At 36.8% G+C, this 18,198-nt stretch overlaps 3 protein-coding genes across 3 annotated transcripts; 1 reads left to right on the top strand and 2 right to left on the bottom strand.

The window, feature by feature from the left end:
• Window positions 1-459: 459 nt before the first annotated feature.
• LOC141600320 (glycine cleavage system H protein 2, mitochondrial-like) lies at window positions 460-2,876 on the bottom strand. The gene is made up of 2 exons (XM_074420532.1): window positions 2,326-2,876; window positions 460-1,030 (listed from the first exon to the last, which is right to left on the bottom strand). Exons 1-2 carry the CDS (start codon window positions 2,402-2,404, stop codon window positions 642-644), a joined length of 468 nt encoding a protein of 155 aa, XP_074276633.1. The 5' UTR covers window positions 2,405-2,876; the 3' UTR covers window positions 460-641.
• A 144-nt stretch (window positions 2,877-3,020) lies between these two features.
• On the bottom strand, window positions 3,021-13,738 carry LOC141600319 (structural maintenance of chromosomes protein 2-1-like). The gene is made up of 21 exons (XM_074420531.1): window positions 13,159-13,738; window positions 11,277-11,957; window positions 10,950-11,093; window positions 9,909-10,208; window positions 9,610-9,795; window positions 9,045-9,209; window positions 8,900-8,959; window positions 8,544-8,606; window positions 8,143-8,246; window positions 7,317-7,413; window positions 6,748-6,864; window positions 6,382-6,600; window positions 6,015-6,155; window positions 5,756-5,923; window positions 5,280-5,464; window positions 5,020-5,113; window positions 4,852-4,940; window positions 4,291-4,516; window positions 4,083-4,157; window positions 3,672-3,820; window positions 3,021-3,366 (listed from the first exon to the last, which is right to left on the bottom strand). The coding sequence occupies exons 1-20, from the start codon at window positions 13,474-13,476 to the stop codon at window positions 3,704-3,706; spliced, it is 3,549 nt and encodes a 1,182-aa protein (XP_074276632.1). The 5' UTR covers window positions 13,477-13,738; the 3' UTR covers window positions 3,021-3,366; window positions 3,672-3,703.
• Window positions 13,739-16,259: 2,521 nt separating this feature from the next.
• LOC141602017 (uncharacterized) lies at window positions 16,260-17,975 on the top strand. The gene is made up of 4 exons (XM_074422327.1): window positions 16,260-16,263; window positions 16,358-17,402; window positions 17,523-17,619; window positions 17,748-17,975. Exons 1-4 carry the CDS (start codon window positions 16,260-16,262, stop codon window positions 17,973-17,975), a joined length of 1,374 nt encoding a protein of 457 aa, XP_074278428.1.
• Window positions 17,976-18,198: the final 223 nt, after the last annotated feature.

Below are 18,198 nucleotides of genomic sequence, written 5' to 3'. Positions count from 1 at the left end.
TGGAGCAAGTGACGGGTAATGTCATTCACAAAACGGATAGGGGGGACAAGGTGGAGACACCCCATGTGTTTCCCTCTCTCCTCTATTTGGGTCATTTGTGAGAGAAAATGGTATCCGTCACTCTAAAGTGACGGATACGTGTTGCACATCTGTTGATTATTGGATGGAACAAAGCCCAATTTTCTCGATCTATATGATCATTCTGAACTTATTTTTTATTTCTTTTTTCGGGTTTTAAAGAGTGTCGTACTCTCTCGGAAAGAGTCTCCTTCTTTGTACCCTTTATTTTATGATTTCTTCTTGGTAAATGGAAATTCTTTGAATTCCGTCTACTGTTCTCATCCGCGAGGATGGTATAGGTTGGTTAATTATCAACCTAGTTTCTTTGCCTTATCAAAAAAAAAAAAAAAAAAAAAAAAAAAAAAAAAAAAAAATCAAACAATGGTCACTTCCACCTAATTTAACCACCAATTAGTGCAACTCTCGATAACTAGGCACTTGCCCAAGAAAGATATTTTTCTTAACATATTGAACACAATTCAAACAATGCTCAACCAAAACCGAAATTATTACTGGAAACAAAATTCGAATTATATTAAGCTAACATAACTTGAAAAAATAAATCTCAAACCAAAATGAACTCAATGCTTTGCATCTTCTTCCTCACAGAATTGGCTGTACTTCTTAGAATCCATCAAGGCATTAAGTTCTCCCGCATCGCTTACTTCCACCTTCATAATCCATCCTTGGCCATAAGGGTTTCCATTTATCAATCCAGGTGATTCTGTGAGTTTTTCGTTGACTTGAATCACTTTCCCAGAAACCGGAGAATTAACATCACTAGTAGCCTTGACGCTCTCCACTGCACCGAATGCACTGCCCTGAGTGACACTAGCTCCCTCTTCAGGCAACTCCACATAAACTACGTCGCCCAAATGGACTTGAGCGTGGTCTGTTATCCCCACGGTAGCCGAATTACCCTCGACTTTGACCCATTCATGAGAATCAGTGTATTTTAGATCTCCAATTACTGCAATTGTATTGAAAGGATTAAGACGGTAGTCTAATTGTATTGTCAATCAACTAAAAGTTGAGTTATCTTCTCTCTACTACAACATATGTTAGTCAGACTCAATTTGACTCGATCTGAAGTAATAAGCGGGTGTGTGATCATCTTACTCGGTTATTCAACAAATTGTGTTTTGGGTTTAAAATGACATGCCCAAGTATCAAACCATGTTCAAGTGGGGAGTGTCAGACCCAGCCACAAGAAAAGAGAGGAAAGGGCCTCACTAAAAACTTATAGGAACACATCTAGTGAGGATCTCCTACACGGCTATACCAATACGAAGAGAGGAACCTCCTCCATTCGTCTTTGCACAAACCACAATATATTCATCGTAACATGGAAATTCGATAGAGGTTATCCCTTCATTCAAAATATTTCCCGTAAATCTTAACACCCTCATCTTCAGTATCAAGGAAGCAATGAATAGAAACTATGCGCGGTGATTGAAGTGTAATTTACCTAATTCAGGGAAGGGAGAATACGACACTCTATATTTCACGAAATCATAACAATATATTTAGACTCCAAACATAACCATCGACAAAAAAAAGGTTGGTTTAAACTCTACCTAATTAACCAGACAAAGAAATTAAACTCTCATGATATGCTACAAAGAGTCCAGGCCTATCAGTTTTATAAATGCAAGTTTGTAAACTGTATATGGATGGGTCTCGCATATAAGTTGTTTAAAGTCCGTGTTCAATAATAATAATAATAAATTGTTGATAAAAGAAATGAAGTCCTGAAAGCTAGAAAAACAAACGAGGTAAATCCAAAATACAGACGGAACAAAAGAATAAGGATAGTTTGATGTATACACCTACTGAAAACGACATAGATGAGGATCCATATAGTCTCGGTCTTATTCAATAGTGTTTGTGAGACGATCCCCCGTATAATGTAAGACCATCTTCAAAAATCATCCAAATCAAAATAATAACACTACTACTCCGTATTTATTATGTAAAACCATGACGATCAATAGTGTTTGTGAAATCTGAAACTTAATACTGAAAACAAATAAACAACCCGGATGTGAAAAAGAGATACATTCGGATCAGTAATTGCATCCATATTTAAGGATACATATAGTAGTTGATAAATAAGTACTATGCAACAATAACAATAATAATAAAGAATAAGAAAAACAAGAAAGAATGGGACGACATGCAAAATGTTATGATGCAGGCGAGATCTAGTCAGAAACAACAACAACAACAAAATAAAGAAGTAAGTAAGTTAGTATTGATTGATACCAGTAGCAAAAGTTCTGGGGAAAACAGAAGAGATCCCAAGTCTGGAGGCGGCTCTTGATGCAAACAATCGTAGCGCCATTATCAGATCAGATTTTCAGATGATTCTGACTTCCAAAACACTTTGTAACCCTACTTACTCTTCAGTCTTCTCTGATATAGGAGTATTCCCTATAAAATGGATCTATAACTCTCTGTATAGGGAGTATATATTAATTAATTTAAATATAAAGGAAATAATAATCCAAGGTTGAGTTTTATGATTTGATGAAATGTGGAAAGTCCATGCGGCAAGGTTGGTTGGTGAATTTGGTGACTCACTGACTGCATAGTGCGTACCACTTTTTTTTATGGAGTAGTATCTTTTTTTAATGATTCACTACATTTATTTTTATCATTATCATTTACTATTTCAACACATCTTACCTACTATTATTATTATTATTATTTGGAGGAAAATCTTACCTATTATTATTAGTACATTTTTTATGTTGATAAAACAAAAAAAAAAAAATACTTTTTTGCAAACTTTGACATTATGATTTATAAAGAATGAAATATAAAGTGAATTAATTATATCTAGTTTTCATTTTAACAACACTACTCGATATGAAATGAATTAGTCCTTAGTTAGAGTGTCAAATCAACAGTTGCCTAGCAGATTAACTTGCAATGTCATGCATACTTGAACTTGGAAGTTTTGGTACAAATTGTTTGAATTGATATTTTACCTACTTCACCAATTACATAAATGGTTGGTTAGTATGGACAATTGACATACCAACACAACTCATTGAGTTACAACTTACAATTAGGAAACAAGAGCAAGTCACATTTGGAATTCTCATTCTCAAAAGATTGATTACAAACTCCAGGAATGAAGAAATACTTGATATCAACATCATGCCATTCAATCTAGGCAGGCCATAAAGCTCTTCATCGATAACTGCTCGAGGCTTGCAGTGACCTTATTTTGAGGTGATATAACTAACCCACGCTTAGTACCATGCTTGGAATGTTGAGCAACCAGCAGAAAGTGTATTCCTGAACACCAAAGATGACCACAACTTGAATATTTAAACGGATTTGTTACTTCAATTACTACTTCTATCATGCACTTATACATATAATCAAGTCTAAATGTGAACGCTTCATTTTTAATATGCTCATTATGACATTATATTAATTCACTTCTGCGTTGAACAGGTACTGATATGAAGTAAGTCATCGAGTGTTGGTATTCACATCTGAAATCGAAGCTGGACTCTTATGACTCTTTATGCACAGAAAACAATGACGCCATTGTGACTCTCGAGTGAAAGACAAGTATGATAACAATGGTGGCAAACCTCAGCTTTTGCCTGGGATAGAAATTGGAAGATCACTTGTGCTTAGCGGCCACAGTTCTTTGAACAGTAGAAACTCCATCGACAAACTTAGTGCGGAATATGACATTTGCGTTGTTGAACATTCCTTCTTTAAGGGAAACCACAATGAACTAACACAACAACAACAAAAAGTATACTTGAGATGACAATTTATCTGAATACTGATTATATGCAAGAAAATAAGGCATAAGATGAGAAAATAAAATAAAAAAGCTCCTAATCCAAACATATTAATAGGGATTACTGGCCTATTAGTAGAGAGTAATTACAACCCAAATTGAATGCAAAGCTAAGAAACAGTTAAGTTATACTTATACAGGTTAAGTGATGGAAAAAGCATACGAGAATAAAAGTATATTGAGACAGACAAACCTGTGAGTGTGGGAAGTGGGATTTGATCATCCGTCCAATATTTTGTGTGTGGCTCAAATCAAGAGCTGCATCAACCTTTAACATACAAAAAGAAAATTCACCACCGGTTACAAGCTGGAAGTATAACGGTAAAACAACTCAATATTTCCTCCTTTACCTTCCTAAATTGGTAATTCAGGATATAATGGCAAACTTCCAGCCTACTTACCTCATCAAGTATGTAAAGAGGAGCGGGCTTGAACAGAAGCAGCGCCAATATCAAAGACAGAGCAAGCAAAGACCGCTGTCCTCCACTTAGTTCTGACAACGACTGCTTCCAAACTCCTCCAAATGCAACACGAACCTCAAGGCCATCTAAAAAGGTCCCACCTTCAGGAGGTTCCAACTTTGCCGTCGTTCCTGGCAATAATGTGGAAAAGATGGATCCAAAGTCACTGATGAAACAAACAAAAAGTTAGTCATTCTTCCAGAATCTTAATGCAACAAGTCACTGATGACACATTAATCTTCAAGTTTGATATTGAGGTCAAAGTTTTGACCAGATCTTTTCGCATCATACGGAGTAAATTGCTACTCGTATTTTTTTGAAAATGTATTTTTGTCAGACATTTTTCTGACAATAAATGTAAATATTGTACTGTAATATCATATCGTCACATTTTATATCTTTTTATATAATTACGCCAAAGTTTTGAATCTTTGATCTCAAAAGGTTAATAATCAGGAAGTTCAATGTGTGACAGAGAGAGAAAGAATGTTTGCGACTTACGAGTTCACTTTCACCCATGTGACTTTTAATGTCTCTTTCTTCTTTTCATCAAGCTCCTCAATAACCTTCTTGATCTTTGCCTTGTCATTCTGTCCAAAAAGCATAGAAGGGTGAGTGTTACACAATTGCAGCAACCGGAAACACAATGAATTGACTATGAGAGCTAACCTCAATTATGTTCTTTTTTGATAACAAATCATTGTATTCATCTTCCGCCTTCTCAAACATTGCCATAACCTTTTTGTTGACTCTTTTCTCTAAGCTATAGAAGGAGAAGGGGAAAAAAGGGGAATTAATTCGGAAGAAGTTGACATGTACAATAAGAATAAAGATGAAAGCAGTTAGCAAGAAAGAGGCAAACACTTCACTATAGTAATTCATCTGCCAGAAAATCTGATAACAATTTACACTTAAATTTGGCAATGTACCTTGATTGTTCTGTCTGTAATCTCTCTAATAACACTCTTGCTTCGTGCGGATCACGTGATGAAAAGTCATAGTCACTTCCACTTCTTCCAAAGAGCTGCTTCTCAGATGCTATCCAAGCATGTTTCTCAATTAATCTATCAACCTTCAAGGAGCAATCTTTCTGTTCTTCCTCCATCCTTCTCACCTAAACAAGCCATAAAATTTATATGGAATTATGTCAGTGAAGATGTGCCAAAGTGAACAAGATCACGAAGAAATTGGTTAGTTCTTTCCTTTTGTAGGACTCAGTAAAACTAAACCAGTTTAGTGTGAGATAAGGTGAGTTGCTAAGATTTAGAAACCATTAAGCTCAAACATATTGCAGTGAACTCATCTTCAATGGAACTATAATGGCACTTAACATATAAAGGAAATTAGGAAAATAAACTATTCGTTAATTAAGGTGAAAGGGAGTGATCCACAATTTGCAAAATACCTCATTTTCCATCTTCTTTCTTTCGAGGGTTGCGTCACTAATTTTGCTTTGAAGCTTCTGCTGCTCTTTCAATATACGACTGATTTGCAAGTCACATTCCTTCATCTTTAAACGGACTGCGTTAAGGTCAGATTCAGTTTGGTCATGGTTTTCCTTTATGGAAGCCACCTGCAGTAACAAGATTGATAAGGTATAAAAAGATGCACCACCACCACCAACTACTATTCTTTATGTATGGACAGCAGAATAATAAAATGACCTTGACTTTTTGCTCATCAACTTCTGATACCAAACTTTGAATTTGTGTCACTAGAGAATCAAGCTGGCTTTCCAATGAAGCGCATTCCTCAGATACGGCGTCCACTTCCATTATAAGTTTTTCTCTTTGATTCTCATGCCCCTAGAATACATATATCCGCCTTAGATAATGTTAAGGGATATGTTACTTCGACACTTCAGTCGAAGGGTGTCACGTGTCTGACATAACACTTCCACGCTTTTTTAGACCAAAAACACTAAAATTTTCAAAAAATAGTCATGTGTGACACTCGACAATATGTCCTGTCCAACACTTGCAGCTGAGTATGAAGTAACATAGACTCAGAGAGTCAGAGAGCATAACATACCTTGAGATCCTTTGAGGCTGACTGCATTTGAGCTTTCAAAGCCTTAATCCTCTTCTCCAGATCTTTGAGTCTGGACTCCCTACTGCTATCTAATTCTTTAATTGACTTCTCAAGAGCTGCCACCTTTTTAACAAAGTTTTTATGATCTTCTTGCTTCATCTTCAAACTAGACCTTGCATCTGAGAGATCCTGCTCAATCTTCTTCAATAATTCTCCCAGCTTTAATGCAGCAAGAAAGAAGAGGTTTTAAATTAGGATCTCTAGCACTCAACCTCTCATACAAATACAAAAAGTGACTAAAACAAGGGAGGTTCAGCATGAAACAAATCATGGCAGAGTGCAGAACTGCAGACAGTAAATTACTACCTTGTGATGTTCATTTTGTTCAGCACGGCCTTTGAACAATTCAAACTCGTATTCCTTCAGTTTCAGCTGGTTGCTCAATTCAGTGAACTTCTTTTGCAGAGGAAGGAGCTGATTAATCTACAAAGGTAGTGGAGGCTAAAGTTACAAAGATCGAAGAGAATGTTCTAAGTGAAGCGTAGATATTATTGTACCTTTTTAACCCATTCAAAAAATCAGCAATAAGAAGATAAATTTTCAAATTTTGGAAAATGTAAGTCTATGCATTAAGGAATCCCGATCTCAGTAAAATGAGTATTCCATAAATTTCATGAAAACCAATATAAGAATTTTCTAGCAACTCCATTACAAAGCTTAACCATATGTTTACTACAATTATCAAATCCTCATTAACAACAAACAGACAGTAAACACGTGTCAACAAATTGTACAAAAACTAGACTACATATTTATTTATTTGATATCTCCAATCGGCAACTGCAATACGAACATTCACATCACCTATCCCAAAATGAAATAAAGGACAAAAAACTCCAGCATTGACATCCTTAGAAAGGAAGTTGTAGACTAACCTCAGCTTCTATTTCAGATAATCTCTTTAGGTGAGCATTAAGATCTGACTCAGCCTCTGCTAAAGCACAAAGACGTCCAAGCAATTCACCGCCACCCCTGCAACATATAATTCGTGTGGTTAAGTCCATGGCATAGCTTTGGTTTACAAGTAAAAAATGGGTAATCATGTCAGGGAGACCAAATTTAAGCACACGGCCTGCCAGAAACAACTAATCTTAAGTTTCAAAATTGTAGCACAAGATTAATTAACGTAAGAAAACTCCGAATCCAGACTGTCAAATGAAACCCAAAAATAAGTTCATGGCATTCACTATTTCTCTGTGATATGCGACGGAAATGTTTATTGACAAAATAAATCAGTGATCAAGTTTTTAGCTTTTAGCTATTTAACAACAATTTACATGTCTTTAGTTTTCACACCTTTTAGTATTAATCTTCATTTCAGCTTCTATTGTTGTCTATTTTTCTTTATTTTGCAAGTTTTTAATATTAATTTCGTAGGTCGGTACATGTTATCCAACCCCAAATTATTTTAGGACCAAGGCTTTATTGTTTTCGTAAACCTTTGTTTTCACCAGTAACTTTTCATGATCATTAAAAAATTCAAGTATCAGAACTAGAATCTTTTACCCAAGATCCCACTGTGGAGAAATTTGAGCACTGTTGCACTAAGGGAAGTTGGTTGGGTTGTCAAAATGCTACTTTGTTTGTGAAACTGTAATTTTACTGCTAAGCGGTAGTGTAACAGTGAGTCTGAAATCTAGTTTAGCTTCAATAGGAAAGTCGACAATCAAACAATAAATTCCAGCATACGGACAACATTACCTGCGACTTCCACCAGTCAATAGACCACTTGGCTGAAATATATCACCTTCAAGAGTGACACATGGTTCCCGAACATCAACATTGCCTTCTTTATTGAAGGCAACCTGTGAAAATTTATTTCAAATGCAAATTCATTCACAACTAAAGGCGTTAAAAATAAAGATTACAAAGGATCAATGTGGAGTTAGAGACTAAATCAACTAATGTCATAAAAATTACAATCATTTAGAATGTAAGCTTTTTGCAATTTACATATAACTTCTCAATTCTCATAGACCACTAAATGCCCCCCACCGCTAATTTTTATCTAGTTTCTTCTCTAGAATCTCTAATAAAGTAGGAAAAGAATGTTGTGCTAATAAACTTCATTCTGTTTGTTACTCAGGCAAACACAAACTCACCTTTACTGCAGCTTCCCTGGTCTTGCACACGAAGGTGGATCCGAAAACATACTCCATTGCACTCTATAGCCAACATATAAAAATGAATTAGAGCTTTCAAAAAGTGATTCATAGAGCTAATATGCTAGAAAGAGGAAACCACTGCCATTTAAACTTGGAAATATTGATAGAGACACCACAAAGCTACAGAAAGGATAGAAGCTAATCTGAGATTCGCAAAGAAAAAACCGGGAATTTGTTTTTGGAAAATATTGGGGAAATAGAGGAAGTATATTACTAGGCAAATACGAACTACCACATAAGCAATGACCAATTGGCCACGTTATTAAACATATCTATCCAACATAAAAGAGTACCTTTAATTCATCATCATATTCCACTAAAGATAGCGCCAGTTTGGCATTCTCCTTTCCAACCTAAAAAACAGAAGCGCCAATACTGTAAGAAGAACAGAAAATTGCAAATGGACATTTTGTAACAAGAAATGGCACGTAAACTTACCAACTTGGTGGCAGCTTGCTCTTTATGAGGTGATATAACATGGGCTTGAATTTTGTTTAGAGGAATAATGGTGACTCTTCGTCGAAGATCCCCATTTTGCAGAAGTTGTTTACCTGTAGTTTCTGTATCAACAACAACATTGAACAGCCGCCCACCAGCTACTACCTGCAACCAAGAAGGTAGTTAGTGCTTGTTAGGTTGAAATGGGAGGACACAGTAATCATAGGAACTATATTTCCTTGATAAATCGAGGGAATTTCTAAGTTTTGTTTGCTATGTGGAAAATGAATTCCACATGAATTGCCAATAACCAAGGAGTAGTAGGTAATCCACTTCCTCTATTATATGGGAATTGTGAAGTCCATGTAAAGTTCTGATGCATACACTATTCCAATTCTTTTGGCGACCAAACATCCCTTCTTATTTGCAATTACTAGAAATATTCACTCGTGTGACTTTGCATGGCAACCACCCAACCACTTAGAACAATAAAGAACAGGTAATAGAAAGACACTTAACTGTTGATGTTATATTAAAAAATACATATAAAAAATGCACATGATACCTCTAGAGCAGTCATTGTGGATCCATCTTTAATTTTGATTAGCTTTGCGACAACACCTTTTACTTTTGACCTATCAAAGTTCCTGCTAGGATCACGGTAAGTGAACTCAACATTTGCCAACTGCGCGTTAAGTCCCCTTACTTTATCTTTCAGTTTCTGTACCTCATTCAATTCAATAGCACGCTCCTGACAAATGAAGGGATACAAAGTAGGTAAGCATCGAGGAAGTGCTCATATAAGGAGGTACACTCTCTTATTGAGTACATTATTGAAACTCTTAGAGGGGAATGCATAAAGACCTGATGTAGAGCATCCATTCGTTGATTTTGATCTTCTTTATATGGAAGGGACTCCAACGCCTTTGTAACATCTTCCACTTCTCTTTTCCTAGTATTCAGTTCCTTTTCTAGGGCAGTAGCCTCATCACGCTTTGACCTGAACTGAGCATTTTTCTCTTTCAGCTCTTTCTCATTATGGCTAATTTGTGTTTTCAGCTGCTTAAGCTCTATTTCTACATTTCCAACTGCTGCTTTAGCATCGACTAACTGATCCTCCATGCATTTCTCTTCATTCTGGCTGCTCTTTCCAGCCAGCACACCCTGCACAAAAGTAATCAATATCATAGTCTGAAATACTTCAATTGCAAAAGGAATTCAAGCGATGTTACTTAGGCCTTGTTTGGTTACCCCCTCCAAAGTGTAGGAAATCAAAAATCCCATGAATTGCAAAATCGAAGGGTTGTTTGGTTCCCCCCTAGGTAATTGCAAACTCCGATGTAATTGAATTCCTATGTGAGCAACCAAACGCAGTTTTATAAATTCACATGAATTTTAATGTGGAACTTAATCCCCGTGATTTCGATATTCCTATGGAGTTGTTTTCCAACGGACAACCAAACGAGGCCTTAGACAGGGCAGGGTGTTGATTAGGGGTGTACATATACAACAAGTGTTGGACTCGAAATGACTCGCTTTTTCATGCACATTGACAGTCCTAAAGTGAGAATATGAGTACAAAGACACATTGAATCAAAAATTTAGACCATAAACTGGAAAGTGATTAAAGAGATGCTTGAAACATAAGGCCATAAGGGTTAAATCGTTATAAATCATACTAGTAGCATCAGATATCAGTCTCTTTATCTATTTTTGTCATGTAAGCCTCTACTTGTATCATTACAAGGAGAAGTGTGACTTTAAGGAATGGTCGGGTACGGATTTCATACCCATATTCTTGAGTGTTATATCAGACACAAGTATGACCACAAACGTGAAAAGTTGAAGTAACATTGCATTCAAGCAGCAAGAATTTGGCTGATGAATTGCAACCCAGCGTCAAACCTGGTATTCTTTTTCAGAGTCATCCAGATCCTTAGACAGTTCTTGAGCTCTTTTTCTAAGATCAGCTGCACCATCTTCAGCCTTTTTTACGGCAGCGGCTCTCTCTTCCACAGACTGCTTCAGTTCTTTAATATTTTTCTTGATCTGACAAATTTGTAGAGCTTTTGTATCAACAGAGATTCTCAAATGAGATGTCTCATGATAAGATTAACATGAGACTACCCTATATAATTTGAAGTTATTCCATGAATTTTAATTTAAGTGGTCTAATGTGTTATGGGTAGGTTTTACTTATATGTAATGGTCTGTCGACATTAATGAGTTTACCTTATCAGCATTCTTTTTTTCAGTTGAGATAGTATCCTCCTTGTTTCTCAGAACTGACGTCTCCTTGACAAGTTCATTAGCCAAAGCATCTACTTTTTGTTGCAGGGTTTTGATTTCACCGCCCATACTAGCTTCTTTTTCAGCAGTTAACTCGGATACTTTGGTATCCAATTCTTGCAGTTCAGCCTTCATTTTATGGTCATTTGTGTCAACCTCAGTAATTTTAGCCTTTACTTGTTCCACTTCATGGACTGCGCTATCCTTAATTCTCTCCGCTTGCTCATACTCATAAGCAATGCAGAACCTTTTGAGCCGATCTAACTCGGCATTTCCATTAGCCCATTGCATGTACTGCATTCTTTCCTTTCTCAGCTTCTCCAAAGCAGGCAGGATTTCGTGATCGAGAAGCTTGTCAATCTCATCAACTTTGCTCTGTTTTTTCTCGAGTGTTTTCAAAGCAGACTCTTTCTTTGTCTCATACATCCTAGTTCCAGCAGCCTCTTCAAGCATAGACAATATTTCAGGAGGCTTCATGTTCAAAACTTTTGTAATACGCCCTTGCATAATGAGAAAATGTGGGTTATTCACATTGAGCTGAACTGAGTGGAAGAGATTTTGAACCCTGCTAGGTTGAGCAAGGTGCCCATTGATAAGGTATTTGTTTCTGCCTCCAACCACAATCTGCCAAAGAAGACATTGTGATAATGGGACCAAAACCAACTGACGTTTTCACCAAAAAAAAAATAATCATAACTATAAGCTTGATAAATGTAACCAAATGTATTTCCTCGTAAGCTTTTAAGGGACTACAAACTCATGCAAGCAGAGAGACAACCAAAAATGAGGTTGGAGTACACTTTGAAGGTAAAGATGAATTAGTGTAACATAGCTAGAGAACTTGCCGGCAATTGCCGAACCATTAGAACCAAAGAATTGACTAGCTTAAAACAAGCATTGTCGCCATTTGGATACATAAAGACATTTGGAAAGAGTATTCAAAACCCCTCTTGAAAGGGCAAAGGAAAGTATAGAAATCAACATTGACGTGGATCAGAATTCAGGTAACCAGTAACAGATTATAATCACCAACGGGCAAGTTTTTATTATCCCGTCAATTTCAAAAGCATCACAAAACTCAAGCAGGTCAACACCATGAAAGTCATTCTACTTGCGTAAGAGATGCACCATAGTACTCAGCCTCGGAGGAACAATACAGTGGTTGGCTAAAGTTTTGGTTTAGTTAGTCATACGAGTGGTATTGCTATGACATTACATAACCAATCATTAAACGCTGATTTTCATTTGATTTCTTTGTTCCATAGAATCTCTAAAAATCTCTCTCCTTACAGATATCACCCTGGATGAAGCTACTTAGCCGCATTTCCATGCTCGCCTCTGGAGAACTGAGCTAAACAATCAAAACAATTTCAACAAATGATGTGCATAAAATCATAGTTTCTTCATCAAAATGTCATGCTCCTTCAACTCATTCATTACTACCAACATCATAATTTTCACTCCAATTCCGTCTCTTGAAAAGCGTACAATAACTCCGAATTCAAAGCCAACTAAAATAGTACTCAATCCATTCACTGGAATTAAATACACTTGATGAAACTCCCCTCACATGTTTAGAAAAGCGTATGGAATTGAAATGAATGGACGGAGTAAACATTATCTAAAGACACGAACTTTGAAGCACAAGTAAACAACTTCCCCGGAAACACAAATTAAAAACCAAAAATCAGTAGGCAAAGTCGTCAACATAGCTGATTAGTAACAGTAATGATTAAAAAGGACCAATCAAGTAATACAAAACCAACAATCAATTTAAAAAGTCAATCAAAAAGACACAAATCAAACCTAAATCCCTAAAACAAACCTGACGAGTGACAGTAATCTCAGGACAATCCTCATAACCAAGGGGGCTCCTATTACGATCGGAATTATCAAAAATAACGGAGACAGTAGCCTTAGTAATGCCAGCCTGGCCTTGTTTGTAGACGAGTTCCTGGAGATTGGAAGCGCGAACTTGCTGCAAATTAGTAATGCCAAGAACAAAGCAGATTGAGTCTAGAATGTTGGACTTGCCGGAACCATTTAACCCGGTAATGGCATTAAAGAAGGGATCGAAACCCGGGACAACTGTCCGGGTTGCGTAGGATTTGAAACCTTCCAAGCATACCTCTTTAATGTGCATATTGGGAAGGAATTAAGGGGGGTTTTGAGATGAAACCCTAGAAATTGGGGAATTGGTAATTGGATTGAAAAAGTGTGAAATTAGAGAGAAACCCAGAATGAAGAAAGTGATTATTATGCGGAAGATAGTAATAGTGTGATTTTTGAAAGTCGGGGAGAGGAGCGGATGTTTAAAGGCAGGCGGGAAAATGTCTTCAAACATTTCAAGTTTTCAACTCTGAGCATCATTAGAGTTATCATCAATTTTCACTCCTCTCTTCAATTCACCTCCCACCTCATATTCACCAAAAAAAATATTAAAAAATCGTAATTTATTTTCGCAGTACAATTTTTACTCATCTCAGTACATTTTACACATTATTTTCCATTTACGTGACCCTGCCTAAAAAACCAACCACCTTAATTCTCTCAACAGCTACCTGTACAATCTCTCAAATTAAACTGATTTCTTCAACAATTGATGACAATTTGAGTGCATAAAATACTTTTAATTTGGTAATTACATAATTAGTAATCAAATTAATCATTTGCATTCATTTCGACTTTTTTCTTCATTTAGGGTTTGTGATGATTGCAAACTTTTGTTCATCGGTGGTCTGGTGCTGATATGAGGGCGTCATGGGTGGATGAACGGCAGGGGGAAGGGCATCGAGGGGGCGACGTTGTTGTTGCTGACGACGGGGAGCAAAGGTGTCGGTAACGCCGATGAGGATAATCCAGGTGTGGTGTGGGTTTATTTTGGTCGATTTGGTGGGTTAATTGTTTGGCATCAATGGCGGTGGGAAGGTGGGTCGCCGGCGGTGGGAAAGGGCAGTGAGAGAGGGTGCTCATTTGTGGTGGTGGAGGGCTGTGAACGGTGGCTGCGGGGATGGTTTTGCTTTTTGGGTTTTTTTTTCTTATTCTCTCAATGTAGTACACACTAACTTGTGAAATGAAAAGGGTAAAATAGTCAAAAGTGTACTGTAATGAGTAAAATGCGTACTACGTAAATCAACACCCTAAAAAAAACACATCAACAAATACTCCACTTTTCTTCTCTTTCATATTTTAGTATAAACTCACACTATTCACATCAACATTCAACTATCTCACACTTAATATTTATTTTTATTTCATTATCATTATTTGCAATTGAGTAAATTATCAATTACACCCACGTCAAATGCACATTTTTAAATTTACTCCTACGTCAAATTTTTTATCAAATTACAGCCAAGTTAATAGCCCAGGTTAGAAATTGCACCCCAAGCCATTTTCAGGTGAAAAACTAAATAAAATGACAAAATTGCCCCCCGCGTGTCTCTAACTCTGAATCAACCTCTGACTTTTCATTTTACTTCCCCCATTTTAGTTTTTACCCTAATTTCATCCCAATTTTCCCCCAAAATATCCCCTTTTCAAATTTCCCCAAATTTTCGCATAATCCCAATTGATCATCCGTCACCATCAATCACTTTACTAATCATCTGTAAGTTGCCCTTGTATCTCTTCTTTGAATTTTGTTTGTTGGTTAATTTTTTATTTCTCTTGCTTTGATAATGTCTAGGTTAATTAGTTAGCTTAAATTTGTTTGTTGCTTAATTTTTGATTTCTGTTGCCATTAAATTAAGTTATAAATTTCTGGGTTTGTATTTCTTGGTTTATATTTCTAGGTTTGGGTTTGTATTTATGGGTTTATAGGGTTTAGGGGTTTTGCATTTCTGTGCCTTAGTTTAGGTTTTCCCATCTTTGAATTTCTCCTTTGTTGTGGATATATTGTAGGAAATGGCTTCAAAAACTACTCCTACAAGGGTAACTTTGCGTGTCTATCATGGTGGTGAATTTAAGTGTAACGAAGGGAAGTTTGAGTATGTGGGTGGTGTTGTACATCTTCAATGTGGTGTTCTGCTTGATGATGTGACTGTAGAAATGTATAAGAAATTGGCTCTTAGATTAACTAGGAGAGATGACTCAGAAATTTGGTATAGAAGACCAATGAGGAGTATTCATGATGCTAATGAAAAGAGGTTATTGGTTTCTTGCTTTGATTTAATCAATTTATTAAAGACTTTGTGTAAGAATACCAAGACACTAACTGTGTGGATTACTCAACCATTAACAACAGAATCTTTTGCTTCTACTGTTTTACAAAAGGACAAAAGTGTCAATGTGGGCCCACTGGAAAAATATGATGTGGTGGGAAATAGTTCTTTATGTGGTAAAGAACAAAGTATAGAGCCCCAAAGTTCCAGTGTTTGTCCTATCCAATTCAAAGCACCCACACAACAAATACCTACTCCAACTAATGCACCTCACTTACCTCTCTTACCTTTAAGAAGAAACCCTAGAGAACACAAAAATACCACATAAACTTCACCATTACAGATCACAAAAACTGACCTTCTTAATGCAAATTTGACCATTGGTAGGGAGAAGTTACCTTTAAGGAGGAACTTAAACTTTGGTGTTCAGCCTGGAATTGTGTTCAGGGAAACAAATGGGGATTGTGACCAGCAGACTGGTGGTGTGAGTAGTGTAGTATCTGGGTTTATTGAGCTTGGGAGGCCACAAAGAAAAACTGACAGAAAAGGGAAAGCTAAGGTTAATGATGGAAAGAAGATAGCAATTCTGAGAAAGGAAGAGCAGAAGGTAGTTGTTAGAAAGGGGCTGAAGAAAGAAGTAGATCTTGGGAAGGGGAAAAAAGTAGATCTTAGGAAGGGGAAAAAGTAGATCTCAGGAAGAAAGGAAATAAAGTAGATCTTAGAAAGGGGAGGAAGAAAGTTGTTGAAAACATAGTAAACGAAGATGAGTTTACTGATTCTGAGGTGAATGAGGCAGGCAGTGATGATTTTGGTCTGAATGAGATTGATATAGATTTAAATAAGCTAATGACTTATTTCAAGGTGAAGATACTGTGTTAACTATAAAAGGAGTTGAAGCTGGTTTAGGCATTGACCAGTTCAAGGGAAAAGACAAATCTGAAGTTGAACCTTCAAAAGCACAAGAGAGGATTTTATATGAAGTTGATGACTTGTATGTGAATGTGGAGGAAGATGTGGATTATGCCTCAGATGAGTTGAGAAGTTTACATGAATCTAAGGATGATGAGGGGTGTTCTAACCCTACATTTAATCCTAACCATGACTTTAGCAAACCCATAAAGCCGAGGTTAGGGTTAACCTTCCCAAGTGTTGAGGTTTTTAGGAAAGCTCTAGTGAAGCATAGTGTAGAAAATGGCTATGATTTCTACTGCTCACACAATGGAAGAGACATGGTGACAACCCATTATTACAATAGGTGTAAGTGTGAGTGGAACAAGAAGAGGTCAAAGTTGGGAAAGTGTTTTTGTGAGATTAAGAATCCATGTAAATATAGAGTTCATGCTAGGAATCTGACTGAAGAAATTTTTGAAATTACTGGGTTACACTTGAAGCATAATTGTGTAATGTCCACTTACAATAGGAAAGTGGGTTCTGAATACCTAGCTGAGAAGTACATTGAGTTCTGGAGAAACAATACTGACTGGAAGTTAGAGAAATTCCAGAAACATGTACTACAAGACCTAGGAATTCATGTGACATATATGAGATGTTGGTTGGCAAGAGCTAGGGCAAAGCTGATGATACATGGCAATGGGAAGGATCAATATGCTAAAGTATGGGATTATGCATTAGCAATATTGAAGTACAACCCTGGTAGCTCATATTTTGTGGCGTGTGACAATATTGAGAGACCTCCACCCATATTTAAGAGATTTTATGTCTGCCTAAAAGCATGTAAAGATGGGTTCATAGCAGGATATAGGCCTATACTAGAAGTGGATGGGTGCCATTTGAGGGGTGTATATCCTGGTATGTGTCTGGTGGCAGTAGGGATTGATGGAAACAATAATATATTTCCAGTAGCACGGGCAGTGGTTGAGGTGGAGAATAGGGACAGCTGGACCTGGTTTTTGGAGCTTTTATCTAATGATATAGGTGTATAAGGGGAAGGGCTTACTGTTATGTCTGATAGATAGAAGGGTCTCATTGATGCACTATCTACTGTGGTGCCAAAGGCCAATATCAGGTTCTGTGCAAGACACATTTGGGCCAATCTGAAATTGAGATTTAGTGGGCAGTTATTCAAAGACACATTTTGGGCAGCATCCAGAGCTTTGACAAGGGTAACATTCTGTATTACTTGTGATTTTTATGTTTACTCTAACAGCTATAGTTTTTTATGTTTACATGTCTAGTTATGTTTACTCTAACATGTTTACTCTAACAGTGATGTTTCTTAAAATATGTGTAGGCTGATTTCTCAAAAGAAATGGAAGACATGAAATTTTTATCAAGGGATGCATGGGCCTTTTTAAATGACATTCCCCCAAGGCATTGGTCTAGGCATGCATTTGACTATAGTTGTAAGTCAAACCTTCTCTTAAACAATGTTTGTGAAGTATTTAATGCTGTATTGAAAGATGCTAGAGATAAGCCAATACTCACACAATTAGAATGGATGAGAAAGTATGTTATGTAAAGAATATGTCAAAAGAGAGAGGGTGCTAAATCATATGAAGGGAGAGTGATGCCATGTATGGAGCAATATTTAGAGTGGGCAACAAATGAGTCCATATTTGCTGAGTTTATGCAATCTGATGAACATGAATTTGAGGTTGAACTCAGAGGGGAACAGGTTGTAGTTAACTTGAAAGACAGGTCTTGTGGGTGCAACCATTGTAACTTAACTGGTTTGCCTTGCC

The sequence above is a fragment of the Silene latifolia genome, chromosome 9, assembly GCF_048544455.1.
Source record: "Silene latifolia isolate original U9 population chromosome 9, ASM4854445v1, whole genome shotgun sequence".
Lineage (NCBI taxonomy): Eukaryota > Viridiplantae > Streptophyta > Magnoliopsida > Caryophyllales > Caryophyllaceae > Silene > Silene latifolia.
This window is presented reverse-complemented; position numbering and strand designations above follow the sequence as displayed.